Source organism: Cornus florida, unplaced genomic scaffold (genome assembly GCF_030987335.1).
Source record: "Cornus florida cultivar Cherokee Brave unplaced genomic scaffold, ASM3098733v1 CherokeeBrave_3.0.0_Hap2_Chr05, whole genome shotgun sequence".
Classification (NCBI taxonomy): Eukaryota; Viridiplantae; Streptophyta; class Magnoliopsida; order Cornales; family Cornaceae; genus Cornus; species Cornus florida.
The window spans coordinates 15,295,107-15,309,323 of record NW_026775575.1 but is presented as its reverse complement, the minus strand read 5'-3'; the positions used below and the strand labels follow the sequence as shown (position 1 = coordinate 15,309,323).

The following is a 14,217-nucleotide window of genomic DNA, read 5'->3' as shown; positions in this document are numbered from 1 at the left end:
CAGTAACATCTTCAATGTCCTTGATGGTCGACCTGAAAATATCAATTTTCGGCCGAGCTGCTTCTGACAATAATTCTTTAATATCAGCATTAATTAAATTCTTCTTCATTGTTGCCGCTGCTGGTCGTCCCATCCTGTTAATGCCAACAAATTTGATAGGTACAACAGTTTCATCATAAAGTGCAGCCTCAGCCGAATACACTCTAGCTATAAAGGGTTTGTTATCGGCCTCAACAATTTTTACCTCATTTCCATCCCAAAAAATCAACATTTGATGCAAGGTTGATGGGATGCACATGTTAGGATGAATCCAATCTCGGCCTAAAAGGAGATTAAAGGCCGCGGTTGAATCAATGATAAAGAAAGCCGTAAAGGATGTCTTACCGCCAATAGTAATTTCCAAAGGTAGAATACCTTTGGTGTTACTAGATCCTCCATTAAAACCACTGATGGCCACGTCGGTTGGAACTACATCATCCATGGTTTTACCCAATTTCTTCAAAGTAGTTGATGGAATGACATTCACCACCGAACCATTGTCAACCAAAACCCTATTGATTGGCTGACCCTCAACCCATACTTTAACATTCAACGGCCTCAACTGCTGTGTCATGGACAAAGGTGGTTTTTTCTAAAATGATTTTATCGGCCTTAGATGGCTGATCCTGAGAGATCAATCCTATCCTGGCCGATGAACTTGTCGAATCGTTCTTAATTTATGAAGATTCAGCCTTTTCCTCCTGCTTGGCTGACTCAACATCCCTGTTCACCGTTGGTTCTATCCTTGCTTCAAACACAGAAGGCAAAACAAATACCATGTTACAATTTACCTTATCCGGGAGAGAACCAAAACGAATTCTGTACTTGGCCGCATGCTTTGGATCCTGGTCGGGCTGATCATCTTTTTCTTCATAAAAGCATGCCTTATTCTCAAAGGATGTAGCGACCTCCATGTCTTCAGCCACCACTTGTTCATTTTTCCTTTCTAGTTGATCATGATCGATCTTGTCTTCTTTCCTTTTGAGTTCTGCATTTTTCCTTTGCATCCTCCTTTTTTGGGTACGTGTAGGAGGCTGCTTAGGAAACTTTGGGTGACTTACTCGAGTCCATCTGCCATAGTCAACCAAAGGAGGTCTAACCGTTCTTACACGGCTAGATTCTTCTCCTTTTTGAACCCATATTTCTGACTGAATTATTGGTTTCCTTTTGAAACTAGGATAAAAATGTTGTTCTGGCAGGACTCTATCGGTCACCGATGACCGAATGATTCTCACTGCCCTCGGCCCATTTTCTCTAAATATTGATCGATTGATTTCTTCGTGATTCTGTCTAGGCTGATGGCCTAACCTTTCATGGACACTGCGCTTTCTGGTTGATTGGAAATAGCCCCTCTTGTCTGAGTCATTCATTCGGCCTTTGCAATTTGGACAACAACCATGGTTGATGAGGGCAATTTGAGCTTCTCTTAACTGAATTTCCAAGTCCTTAACTTTCTGCTCATCATTACTGGCCGATGAACTACCAAGAACTTTTGGTAATCTTTCATGTCTACCATTATCAGCGGCTTTTTCAGTTGCCAGGCTAATTACATTGGTACTGACAATATTAGGAAATGGATTGCCATCGACCCCCATTACATCTGGCTTCTTTTCAGGGAATTTCAATACACCTTCATCGATAGATTTCTGCAATACATTCCTAAATACATAACAATTGTTAGTAGTATGATTCCATGAATTATGAAATTTGCAGAACTCTCTTCCTTTTAAATCATTGGTCGATGGTATATTGTGTCCTTTTGGCAAAACGATTTGTTTGTCGGCCAACAAATGATCAAAAATTTGTTCTGTTTTGGCCAGATCAAACGTATAAACCTTACCAGTATCAGCCGTACCCTTCCTGGCCGATGAAGTCGATGGCTGAGTACCACTGGTGGATACATTTGGTTTTGTTAAAGCGTCACATACATAAGGTTCTTTAGAATGACTTCGGCTAAATTAGCTTCAAAATCTTCCTCTTCAACCACATCAGTTGAATAAACTTCATAGTTGGGGTCCCTATAGTACGTACCTTTAGAGGAATTTTTTCGTTCTTTCTCCTCTTTGAGAACCAACTCATACCTGGTAGCTTTCTCGGCCAGGTCATACATGTCACGAAATGGAACTCCTTCAAACCTCTTCCGAAGTTCAAAATCAAGGCCGTTCAAAGCCAAACGAATGTACTCCTGTTCTGGAAGAGGTACACGACATCTTAATCTTGCTCTCCTGAATCTTGCAATGAATGTCTCGACCGATTCGCTAGGCAATTGACTTAGCCTGGATAAATCGGCCAGAGTAGGTTCTGTCTCCGTACGGTAGAACTGATTGTGGAATAATTCCTCCATCTGTGGCCAATTAAAAACAGAGTTAGGAGGTAGACGAATATACCATGAAAAAGCTGCCCCTGTCAAAGAGTTAGGAAAAAGTCTCAATTTCAACCACGGGCTAACACTGGCCTCTCCACATTGAACTGTGAATCGGCCAATGTGTTCCACGGTCGATTGATTCCCCTCTCCACTGAAGGTTACAAAGTCAGGGACTTTATATCCTCTAGGGAACTCAACTTGGTCTACCACTTCTGGATAAGGAGTTCTATAAATTGGTCGGCCGGCACCTCTAAGTTCCAGGCCATATTCTTCTGTGAGTAAATCAGCTAATTGTCTTCTATCTAACATGACTTAAGGTGGCTGATTTAATATTGGTGGTACCTGATTAAAAACGCTGGTTGATAGCAATTCGGCCAATCATGTGGCTGATTAGCCATATTCTGCCCCCCCGAGCCCTACCTGTTGCGGCACATGAGTATATAGTGGGTTCGGTGGCCTCCACCTGATCTGATTGCCCCCCGAGTTCAAAGGCATCCGAGGAGGGTTTGGTAGAATTACCTGTGGCTGCGAACTTACTACTGGTGGCTGATTAGAACCTGCCAACGTAGGCTGAGGATAGCTTTCTGCCCAGGTGAGTAGCGTATGAACCGGCTGACTTGATGTTGTAACTAGTTGGAGTGTCACTACTGGCGGCTATGGCTGTGATGTTTTAATGGCCCTCTCTGGCCGAACAGCTTGTGATAGATTCGGCTGAGAAACCGGTTCCTGATTGTTGGAGCTGCTAGCTTGAGTCGGTTTGTTCAAAATAAAGGCTGAGAGTTGGGACATATTTTCATGCAAGTCGTTGTAGCGTGCTCCCATCCTTCCTATTGCATCTACCAAGGAGCTAACCTGTGCTTGAAGTACGGCTAACTCATCAGTAGGACCTGCTGCAGAGTTCTCAGCCTGTACTGGCTGATCGCCTTCCTCTAAATCTTCATCAGTAGCCACGGCCTTAGAATTTTTTGTGGGCCGCGGCATATTTGCCTCTTTTATAACACTCTAGTAGCGGTCCCACCGGGCGTGCCAAAACGTGTTCGCGCGATTTTTATTCCCTACGCCGGTCGATGGACTCTTCGCGGGCGTGCCAGAGTATTTGTACAAAATACCCAAAATATGTAATTGAACACCAGCCTATCCCTTTTTCCGATGGCTGACTCTCAGGCGATTGTGTGAGAGAGAGACTAGTAAGAACTCCCAGCAAGGTTCTTTTATGCCTTATTTGTAGTAAGGACTTTTTAGAGTGTCTAAAGAAATGCAACGGCTGATGAATGTTTGAATGGATGGAATGGCCGAGTGAAGACAGGCGGCAAGAACTTAATCGATCGCCGGTCGAACGTGATGGCGAGAACTTAATCAATCGCCATCAGCCAAACACAATGGCAAGAATTTAATCGATCGCCACTGAAACGTGATAGCAAGAATTTAATCAATTGCCATCAGCCAAGTAATGACAAGAATTTAATCAATTGTCACTACGATTCAATGGCAAGAATTTAATCAATTGCCATTGAATTGAAAGCCTAACTAAAATTGCGTAATTAAAATTGGCATAATTGAAATTGAAAGAAAGTAAATGGCTGAATCGAAATAGTTGACAATGATCTAATCAATTGCCATTAAATTGAAATAAAGAAATTGATAGGAAAAATGACGTAGAGTCAATTGAAAACATTTTTAGTTGAAATGCATGTTTTGTGGTGGTGCTGGACGAGTTAGAAATGGAATACAATACTTTTATTTATAGAAGTTCTATCTCAACTTATTTTCCTAAGTTATTGCTAGAAAATCTCTCCTTCTTTGATTCTTTTTCTTCACAATTTGAACTCAGTCAAATCCTATTGTTATTCTGCTTCCTTTCTTGTTTTGTTTCAGTAGGAAATCTCTGTAAAAACAACCTTCCTCGATTTAATCACATGTAAGTTGCCGAGATATTGCTAAAACGTTGCTAGAAAGTTGCTGAAAAGTTGCTAATTTTTAGCAACTCCCCTCCTTAAGTTTAGCAGCCCGTTTCATTCCCTTAAATGGCCCCAAAGCCATTTATCGCTTTTATATTCATGACGCAGCTGCCTTTTGTATTTTTCCTTATTCCATCCAACTAGAATTCCTATAAAATAGGAATTCAGTTGTCTGATTTCCTTAAAACTTTAGTCTTTCATTTCCTGTTGATAACCCAACTTGAATAAAGTCAAATGTTTGTTGCTATATTTTAGCAACTGCCTTGTTAATGAAGTGGCTGAATAACTTTCTCCAATACTTGCTCCTGATATTTCTTAACTGGCTGATTCCCTTTACGCCATGTTAAAAATACTTATCGGCTTTTCATTGGTCCACGTCATCACTGAGATGGCTGCCAAGTTTTGGTGCCAACACATACAGCATAAATGGCTTTGAAATAAGAGAACTGGCTTTCGGTGGAATGGCACTACCTAAAAAGGTTATTGACTAGACAACATAAATGGCTTTGGACTGCTTGTTCACATGGGGGCTTGAATATTTTAACCGTTCATCACACGCTGCAGTTTTTGCTTCTTGGATGCTTTTGAACCGACTTCTTGAAAAAGTTTACTATTGGGGTCAATACGTGTATTTATTACGGACACCAACTCACCCATGAATGACGGGAAGTTTTGTGGAAATTCACAACGAAATACATCATGTATACAGTAGGAGGAAGTGGCTATATATGATTTAAATATGATTTTAGTTTTATTAATTTCTACTATTTCATATTCGCGTCTATATATAACATAGACACTCAAAGTTAGTTTGGTGCGGTGAAATGAAATAAAAAAAAGAGGAATAAAATGATTTTTTTTTTTTTTTAGTGTCAAATTTAAAGTTAGAATCATCATTCCTCACTATTCTTGGAGAATGGTCATTCCATCAAAATTATTCAATTCTCACCTCCATTCTTATTCCATTCCAATTCATTTCACCGCACCAAACTAGCCCTCATTGTTCTCCAGATCACTAGCAAGGTTCTTATGGCAGTTGCTGCTGCTTCTTCTTCTTATTCCTCACTGCCTGGATGGGAATATGAAGTGTTCTTGAGCTTTAGAGGTGAAGACACTTGCAGAGATTTTTTGTTGCCGTCGAAAAAAGAACTTTTGTAGGCCATCTCTACAGGGCTCTAGATCAGAGAGGAATCATCACCTTTAAGGATGACGAAAAGCTTGAGAGAGGAAAATCCGTATCTCTGGAGCTCCTCAAGAATATTAACAAATCCAACATTGCAGTGGTTGTTTTCTCTAAAAACTACTCTAATTAGTGGTGGTGCTTGGATGAACTGGTGGAGATCCTCGAGTGCAGGAGGACCAAGGGACAGATAGTTTTGCCCATCTTCTACGATGTGAAACCTTCGCAACTTCGGAAACAAAAGAGGAGTTTTGCGGAAGCATTTAGATATATATTCTGCTTTGAAGTTTTGCGGAAGCATTTAGATACATATTCTGCTCTCAAGAGACTGAAAGGTCGGAGAGAAGGAGGGAGGCTTTGAAGGAAGCAGCAAATATAAGCGGTTTGGACTTGGAAGATGCAGCAAATGGGTATGTTCGATCTCATTATATCACTGACTTCAACTTTATTGCTATTTCCTTTTTTGTTTGAGCTAAACATCATAAAACAGAATAAAATTTAAAGAATTTTTTATAAAAGAATGTACAATATATATGGATTAAGTGGATTTTGTAAACCTGTTTACCTTCAACCCACTTGTATGGTAGTTAAAACTGTTTTTTTTTTTTTTTTTTCAAATGTTTTAGTAAATAAAGATGAAATTAGACTAAAAAAAGTCGTAAGAAAGTTTTTTTTCAAAAAAATAAAGAAAAAAATGGAGAAGAAACGGGTCATTGGGTTTTATGAGTAGACCCAATCCATTTTGACACAATTAAACTAAACATTTGAGCAGGGAAGTAGAGTTTTGAATAAAGGATATAATGGCTTCAGTTCCTAATTTGTAACTGTAACGACCATAAACTGATACCATTTTGACACGATCCAAAATTTTCTAATAAAATTTTCGATTTATTTAAATACAAATACATCAAAATGCACAAAAAATTTGCCCTCTCTTTTATACCAAGTCAATTTCCTCAATATACATAAAAAATTCTCCAAATAAACAAAATAAATCTTGCAACACCGACTCTTCATCCTAAGCCTGAATCTAGCAATCCCAGTTCATCTTCGGTACCTGAAACTGGAGGCTGGTAAGACGAGAAGTCCCAATAAATAAAACCATAACAAGAATTTCATGGAGATTTAACAAAACAGCTTCACAAAATGTACATAGTCATGTGAGTATATAAACAAAATACATATACATTTAATCAAAATTATTGAAATAAAATCACCCCAAGCCATTCAAGGTATAGAGAATCCTACATTGAAAAAAATATATTTTCTCACTGGATCATCAAAGCTTCAAACCTTTGTCCTCTATGCAACTTAGCTCCTTTCTATCCTCAAACTCTAGGCCCTCTATTTGCAAACTCACTCTGTATCTTTATTTCTCTCTTTCTGTCTGTCAAACTCACTCTCATATCTTCTCTAATTTTTCTCCTGTGTCTTTGTATTCACTCAGTGCGCAACTCTTTTAATTTATAATGGCCTCCACTGACACAATCCAACTACTCACCACTTACGCCTCCATCAGACAAACAAACCACCCAAGTGAACAATTCAAACGCAGAAGAAAATTTGACCAAAAATCTAAGTGGTCCCACATCATCATTTTACATTATTATTTCAATTTCCTTTCCTATCTTTTTCTTACCAAAGCACAACTTACTCCATCAAAACCCACGTGAAGGAACCAAAACAAAGGAAACTTTAGCCAAAAAAATCTTCCACCGATCCCACCACCCATCGTTACAATTTCATTTTCTTTTCACCATTCTCGGCTACTCCCTTTTATCTCATCAGATGACAAACATATTATATATATATATCTATATATTACAACTCAAATATATATATAAATGATTTTTACGTATAAATAAATTTAAGAATTCATATTTACCCATACATTCAAATTCAAGTAATTTTCCTAAATTATGTTTGACTCAAAAGTTGAAATGACCCATGAAAAAACATAGTGATTTTTGTCTAAAATATTAATTTTTTTCAATTTTATGTATTGCTTAAAATGTCCTTTTATACAATGACCTAATTGCAAGCCCTGATGCTCTTTCATGTCCATTCGGTGTTGATTCAAATCCCCACAATTTACATATCTTGAGACAAATATATATATATTATATAGAGAGAAATGAAATTATCGAAAAATGAAACTGGGTCATTCGAGATAAACAGATCCAATTTAACGACGAAGACGCCGCCGTTGAACGACATGATCGCCAGCGTCAGGAGGTATCCGATCGCCGAGTTGATGCCGAACAGAACGGCGTCGGCGAACCTCGCCGGACTCCAGATCCGGGAGGCCGGCGTGAGCTTGGGATAGAGGAGGGGCGTGTCGATCGCAGTCTGCGTCGCGGCGGCGGCGGAGGAGGGCTTGTTGTTGACGGAAAGGAGCTGAAATTGTTGGCGACGAGCTTCCATGTACTGGTAGAAGATGGAGAAGAGGAGGCAAGCGAGGAGGGTGAGTCCGTAACTCGTCCATGACTCGGTCGTCCACGAGTCGAACAACAGAGTCACCTCTCGGCTCCAGTAGAAGGCCATGTGCATCATCTTGGCCGTCTGATTATTTTCCGATGAATTATCGTTAGAGAGAGAAAGAGGAGGAATGTTCGGTTGTACTTCCGCAGAGAGGAGAGAGAGAGAGAGAGAGAAAGGGAGAGCGGGGCTTGGATTAGATGGGATTGGTTGCACCGAATGGATATCAAAGAGCATTAGGGCTTGTAATTGGGTTATTCGAGGAAAGGGCATGAAAAAGAGTATTTTAGACAACACAAATATTTTTTCATATGCCACGTCAACTTTGGAGTCAAACACATTTTAAAAAAATTATTTGACTTGGACTTAATATATAGGTAAATATGGCCCATGTAAAAATTCTTATATATAAAACAAACCAAATTCAATTATCATGGGACCCGCAAAAATCACAAATCCAATCTTCATTTTTTTATCCGCCGCCGCTGCTCTCTTCAGATGCCACACAAAAAATATATATATATATATATAATGCAACAAATCCAAATCCACTATACTGAGTCTTCAATTTAAAATTAAATAAGATCACTAAAAATTATGAAATAAATTAAATTTAAAATCTTAAAAATTCGAATCATTACAGTAACTATCAAACAGATGTCAACATTTTTATACTTCTATTCTATTTCAGAGTTCTACTAAAATACTACAAATTAATTCCTTCCATATCATGGCTTCTGTTATTAGTTGTGATTTACTAATATTTTTGACAAAGTAGTTCGGTATGTAAGAACCCAGACTAGTATGAGAGAGAGAAATAGTGAGCCGTTCAATTTCAGAAATGGGTCAGGCTGCATTAAATGGGTCGGGTTATAATAACATATAATTTTTCTAACTGGGTCGATCTTTATAAATGGGTAAGCGCATGCCAACTTGGATATATTGCTTTGAATTTTGTCTAGCCTAAATTACTTATATATATATAATTTATAAAAAAGTAAAAAATGGGTTGTGCAAAACGGATAGAGCTATACAAAACGGGTCGGTTGTATGAAACGGGCATTTGTGTAAAACGGGCTACCCATACTAATTTGACTTAAAATTTCATAAAACAGTATAAAATTTAAAGAATTTTTAATAAAAGATTGTAGAATATATATGGATTAAGTGGATTTTGTAAACCTGCTTACCTTCAACCCACTTGTATAGTAGTTAAAATTGTTTTTTATTTTTTCCAAAATGTTTTAGTAAATAAAGAAAGAAATAGAGAAGAAACGGGTTATTGGGTTTTATGGGTAAACCCAACTCGTTTTAACACAATCCATATTTAACCAGTATAAATGAATTAAATATGAATTACAATTCATATTTAACCCAACCCAACTCAACTCAACTCGTCTTTTTGTCACCCCTATCCCTATTGATAATTAAACTTAACATTTGAGTAGGGGAGTAGAGTTTGAATATGCATATCATGGCTTCTGTTACTAATTTGTAACTATCAAACAGATGTCAACATTTTTATACTTTTATTCTATTTCTAGCAAATGGTGATTTACTAATATTTTTGCCAGTATAAAAGTTATAATGAAAAACACTAATTACTATACTTATCTCAACTTTTTTATATTTCTCCTTTTTATACCATCTATTGCACTAGAATTAACGTGCCTTATACTTAATACGTAGGGATTAGGCTGAGTTTGTCCAACAAATTGTTCAAGAGATTTCGCAAAGATTGCAGCCTAATGTCACACCCCGCAACCAAGAGGCTATGCCACGCAGACGCCCAGCAGACGATGACATGGAGCCTGCATGGACTGGAGCTTTCTAAACTTCTCTACACAAGTATGGAACTTTCTGGAATTCTCTAGATTAGTGTGGAGTTGTCTAGCCTTTTCTAGACTTGTCTAGAGTTGTATAGAATTCTCTAGACTTGTCTTGTACATAGTAGATAGTTCTAGTGTTGTGTAGATATTTCTGGAGGATTCTAGATACTAAATCTAGGCCACACATTTGTACACATCTAGAATGTTCTTGTAAGGCCAAAGGCCTATAAATAGGAGGTGAGAGTTCATTTGCACCTTACCAAGCAACCAAGTTGTAATCTCTCCTCTCAAGCAATACAAGTTCTATACATTTCCAAACTCTCTTGCTCACTTGCCTAACCTCTTCCTACACACCCAAGTAAGCGAAACACTTGTCTAGCCTTAGTCTTCACTAAGCTAGCACACTCCGGTAGGCTGACTTAGCGCTTCAAGGGGCTTGAAAGTGTCTAAGGCCGCATGGGAGCTTGAAAAGGTTCAAGTCCGTGACAGTTGGTATCAGAGCTAAGGTCGTGAGGAGTCACACCTTGTGTGGAGGAAGCTATGGCGGAGCTATCAGACGTGACTGGCACCCAAGAGGAGACTCTACGTGGAAGGGAAACAAATCCCCCTCCAGGCGGAGTGAGGACGAGGGCTAGGTCGAAGGACATTATGGCGGGCTTAGAGGCACGTGTGGCAAACATGGAGGGGTCCATAGCCAACGTGTTGGAGCAGCTTGAGGATGCTCACCAGCGCATGGATGGGCTGGAGTCGGAGGATGCTGAGGTCCAAAATGCTGTCAAAGGGTCACTCAATGCCCTAAGTGGTGACTTTCGGCAGGAGCTCCAAGCACTTCGAGAACTTATGTTGGGGGAGTTTGCCACCCTACGTGGTTATGTTGATCAGGAGCTTGGCACTTTCCGCGAGCAAATGGAGGAAATGCGAGCGGATTGGACATTGTGCAAACGGGCGGTGGCGTCCGGCACAGCTACTACGGGGGTAGTAGCACCCCGGGTTGATATTCCCAAGCCTAAGTGCTATGGTGGGAACCGGGTAGCGAGGGAGTTGGAGAACTTCCTCTTCAGCATGGAGCAATACTTTGAGGCTACGGGCATGACCGATGAGACCATCAAGATACGCACGGCGACCCACTACCTCACCGACCATGCCATGCTTTGGTGGAGGAAAAAGTATGGTGACATAGGCAAAGGTACGGTCTCTATTGATACTTGGGCTGATTTCACTAGGGAAATTAAGAAGCATTTCTATCCTGAGAATGCCGAGGATGAAGCTAGGGGCAGACTCCGAAGGCTAAAACAAGTTGGGTCGATTCGGGACTATGTGAAGGAATTCACTAACTTGACTCTTGAGATCCCGGATCTATCCGACAAGGACTCTCTTTTCTTCTTCATGGATGGATTGCAGTTGTGGGCTAAGACGGAGTTGAGGCGGCGCAACGTGCAAGACCTTGCCACAGCTATTGCAGAGGCGGAGTCCTTTATTGATTTCAGCTCCAAGAAGGAACCCTCGTCCAAGCCAAAAGACAAAGACAAGGACAAGGGAAGGTATGCCGGCAAAGGTGGGGGAGACAAGGGCGCTGCACCCCACAAGGATTGGTCCCGTAAGCCAGGTGGTGGCCATGGAGGCAAAGAGGGAAGGGAGAACAAGGAAGGAGCACCCAAGCCTAAGGGTTCTTACTTCATATGTGACGGACCACATTGGGTACGAGATTGCCCAAAGCGGAAGACCCTCAATGCCATAACGAGCCGCTATGAAGAGCAACAACAGGAGGAGGCGCAGATAGGTTCACTACAAATCCTTAATGCCATCAAGGGTAAAACTGAAGTCCCTAAGGCGGCGGCTAAAGGGCTAATGTTCATGGAGGCGAGCATCAATGGGACACCCACACGTGCTTTGGTGGACACGGGTGCATCCCACAACTTTGTGAGCCTTGACGAGGCCAAGAGGTTGGGCCTCAAGTATAGCAAAGAAGGGGGCTCCATGAAGGCAGTTAACTCGGCAGCAAAGGCTATACATGGCATGGCACATGGCGTCCAAGCATGCATTGGCGAGTGGGGTGGCCACATAGATCTATCGGTGGTACCCATGGATGACTTCAAACTAGTTCTTGGGTTTGAGTTCTTAGACAAGGTGAGAGCCTTCCCCATTCCTTTTGCTAACACTATGTGTATTATGGAAGGCAACACAGCATGCATGGTGCCGGTGGAGCGAGGCGCCAAGTTGGAAGCCCAAGCTTTGTCAGCTATGCAGTTCAAGAAGGGCTTCAAGAAGGGAGAGACTAGCTACCTTGCTACGTTACTGGAGACACCCGAAGATGAGCTAGTCCCTTCCCCACAAGAAGAGGTGCGTAAGGAGATACGAGCCGTGCTAGACGAGTACACGGACGTGATGCCTAAGGAGCTGCCCAAGAAGCTTCCACCTAGGAGGGAGGTGGATCATAAGATTGAGCTGGAACCGGGTTCTAAACCCCCTGCTTTGGTGCCCTACCGGATGGCACCCCCAGAGTTGGAGGAGTTGCGGAGGCAACTTAAGGAACTGGTAGATGCGGGGTATATTCGACCATCGAAGGCCCCATATGGCGCACCGGTGTTGTTCCAAAGGAAGAAGGACGGGTCCTTGCACATGTGCATCGACTACCGGGCGCTCAACAAGGTGACTATAAAAAACAAGTACCCCATTCCTCTCATTGCCGATCTCTTTGATCAGCTTGGTGGAGCATGCTACTTCACTAAGCTTGACTTGCGCTCAGGGTACTACCAGGTGCGAATAGCGGACGGGGATGAGCCTAAGACTACGTGTGTGACGAGGTATGGCTCCTATGAGTTTCTTGTTATGCCGTTTGGCCTCACCAATGCACCTGCTACTTTCTGTACTTTGATGAACAAGCTCTTCCATCCCTACTTGGATCGCTTTGTGGTGGTGTACTTGGATGATATTGTTGTGTATAGCGCCACTCTAGAGGAGCATGTGCAGCACTTAAGGGCGGTCTTCCAAGTCCTACGGGAGAATGACCTATATGTGAAAATGGAGAAATGCTCCTTTGCCCAAGAGAAGGTGTTGTTCCTAGGGCATAAGATATGGAATGGCAAGTTGATGATGGATGAGGCAAAGGTGAGGGCCATTCAAGAGTGGGAGCCGCCCACTAAGGTGACAGAGTTACGTTCATTTCTTGGGCTTGTCAACTACTACCGCCGCTTTATCAAGGGTTACTCGGCGAGAGCAGCCCCATTGACAGACCTTCTCAAGAAGGCGCGTGCTTGGAGTTGGACAGAGTCATGCCAGGGGGCATTTGATGACTTGAAGAGGGCAGTTATAGAGGAGCCGGTACTTAGCTTGCCCGACCACTCCAAACCATATGAGGTGCACACAGATGCATCAGACTTCGCTACTGGGGGCATGTTAATGCAGGAAGAACACCCCATAGCTTATGAGAGCCGCAAGCTTAATGACACCGAGCGGCGCTATACGGTGCAGGAGAAAGAAATGACGGCGGTCATCCATTGCCTACGTACTTGGAGGCACTACTTGCTCGGGGCACAATTTGTGATCAAGACGGATAATGTTGCCACCAGCTACTTCCAGACACAGAAGAAGCTTAGCCCCAAGCAAGCTCGTTGGCAGGACTTCCTAGCGGAGTTCACTTATCATTTTGAATATAAGCCAGGCAAGGCCAATGTTGTGGCGGATGCGCTTAGTCGCAAGGCCGAGCTCGCAGCTATCAGTCGGCCCCAACACTCTCTTGTGGAGCGGATCAAAGAGGGGTTACAGCATGACCCTTTAGCCAAAAGCCTTATTCAGCTGGCTAAGGAAGGGAAGACTCGGCGTTTTTGGCTAAGGGATGATTTACTTCTCACTACAGGGGACCGACTATTTGTGCCCAGGTGGGGCAACTTACGAAAGGAGTTGATACGGGAGTGCCATGACACCAAATGGGCTGGTCACCCAGGTATGCGGCGCACACTAGCACTCCTAGAAGATTCTTACTATTGGCCTCGGATGCGTGATGATGTGGAGACATATGTGAGGACTTGCTGTAATACCCCGTAATTAATTAAAGAGTTTAGTTTATTTAAATTCAATTATGTGTGAATTCCTTTACCTATTATTGTGCATGCTACATTGTTATATTAAGTTCATTTAATGGTGCATGTAAATTAATTGTGTATGTTAAAATAGTAAATTTATTCATTTAATTGTGCATGTATTATTATAATTAATTTTATTTGTTGATTACGTTTAATTAAGCAATATTAGTTAATTAAAGTATTATATTTGTGTTATAAAGTATTATGATGATATAATGTATTATTTTGTAATAACAATAATAATGATTATATTAGTTTAATAATAATAATAATAATAATATAATAT

At 41.3% G+C, this 14,217-nt stretch overlaps 2 protein-coding genes across 2 annotated transcripts; one reads left to right on the top strand and one right to left on the bottom strand.

The window, feature by feature from the left end:
• Positions 1 to 7,590: 7,590 nt before the first annotated feature.
• Positions 7,591 to 8,296, bottom strand: LOC132306140 (copper transporter 5.1-like). The gene has a single exon (XM_059803392.1). The coding sequence runs from the start codon at positions 8,291 to 8,293 to the stop codon at positions 7,634 to 7,636; it is 660 nt and encodes a 219-aa protein (XP_059659375.1). The 5' UTR covers positions 8,294 to 8,296; the 3' UTR covers positions 7,591 to 7,633.
• Positions 8,297 to 10,389: 2,093 nt separating this feature from the next.
• Positions 10,390 to 13,893, top strand: LOC132309045 (uncharacterized). Its single transcript, XM_059807399.1, has one exon. The coding sequence runs from the start codon at positions 10,390 to 10,392 to the stop codon at positions 13,891 to 13,893; it is 3,504 nt and encodes a 1,167-aa protein (XP_059663382.1).
• Positions 13,894 to 14,217: the final 324 nt, after the last annotated feature.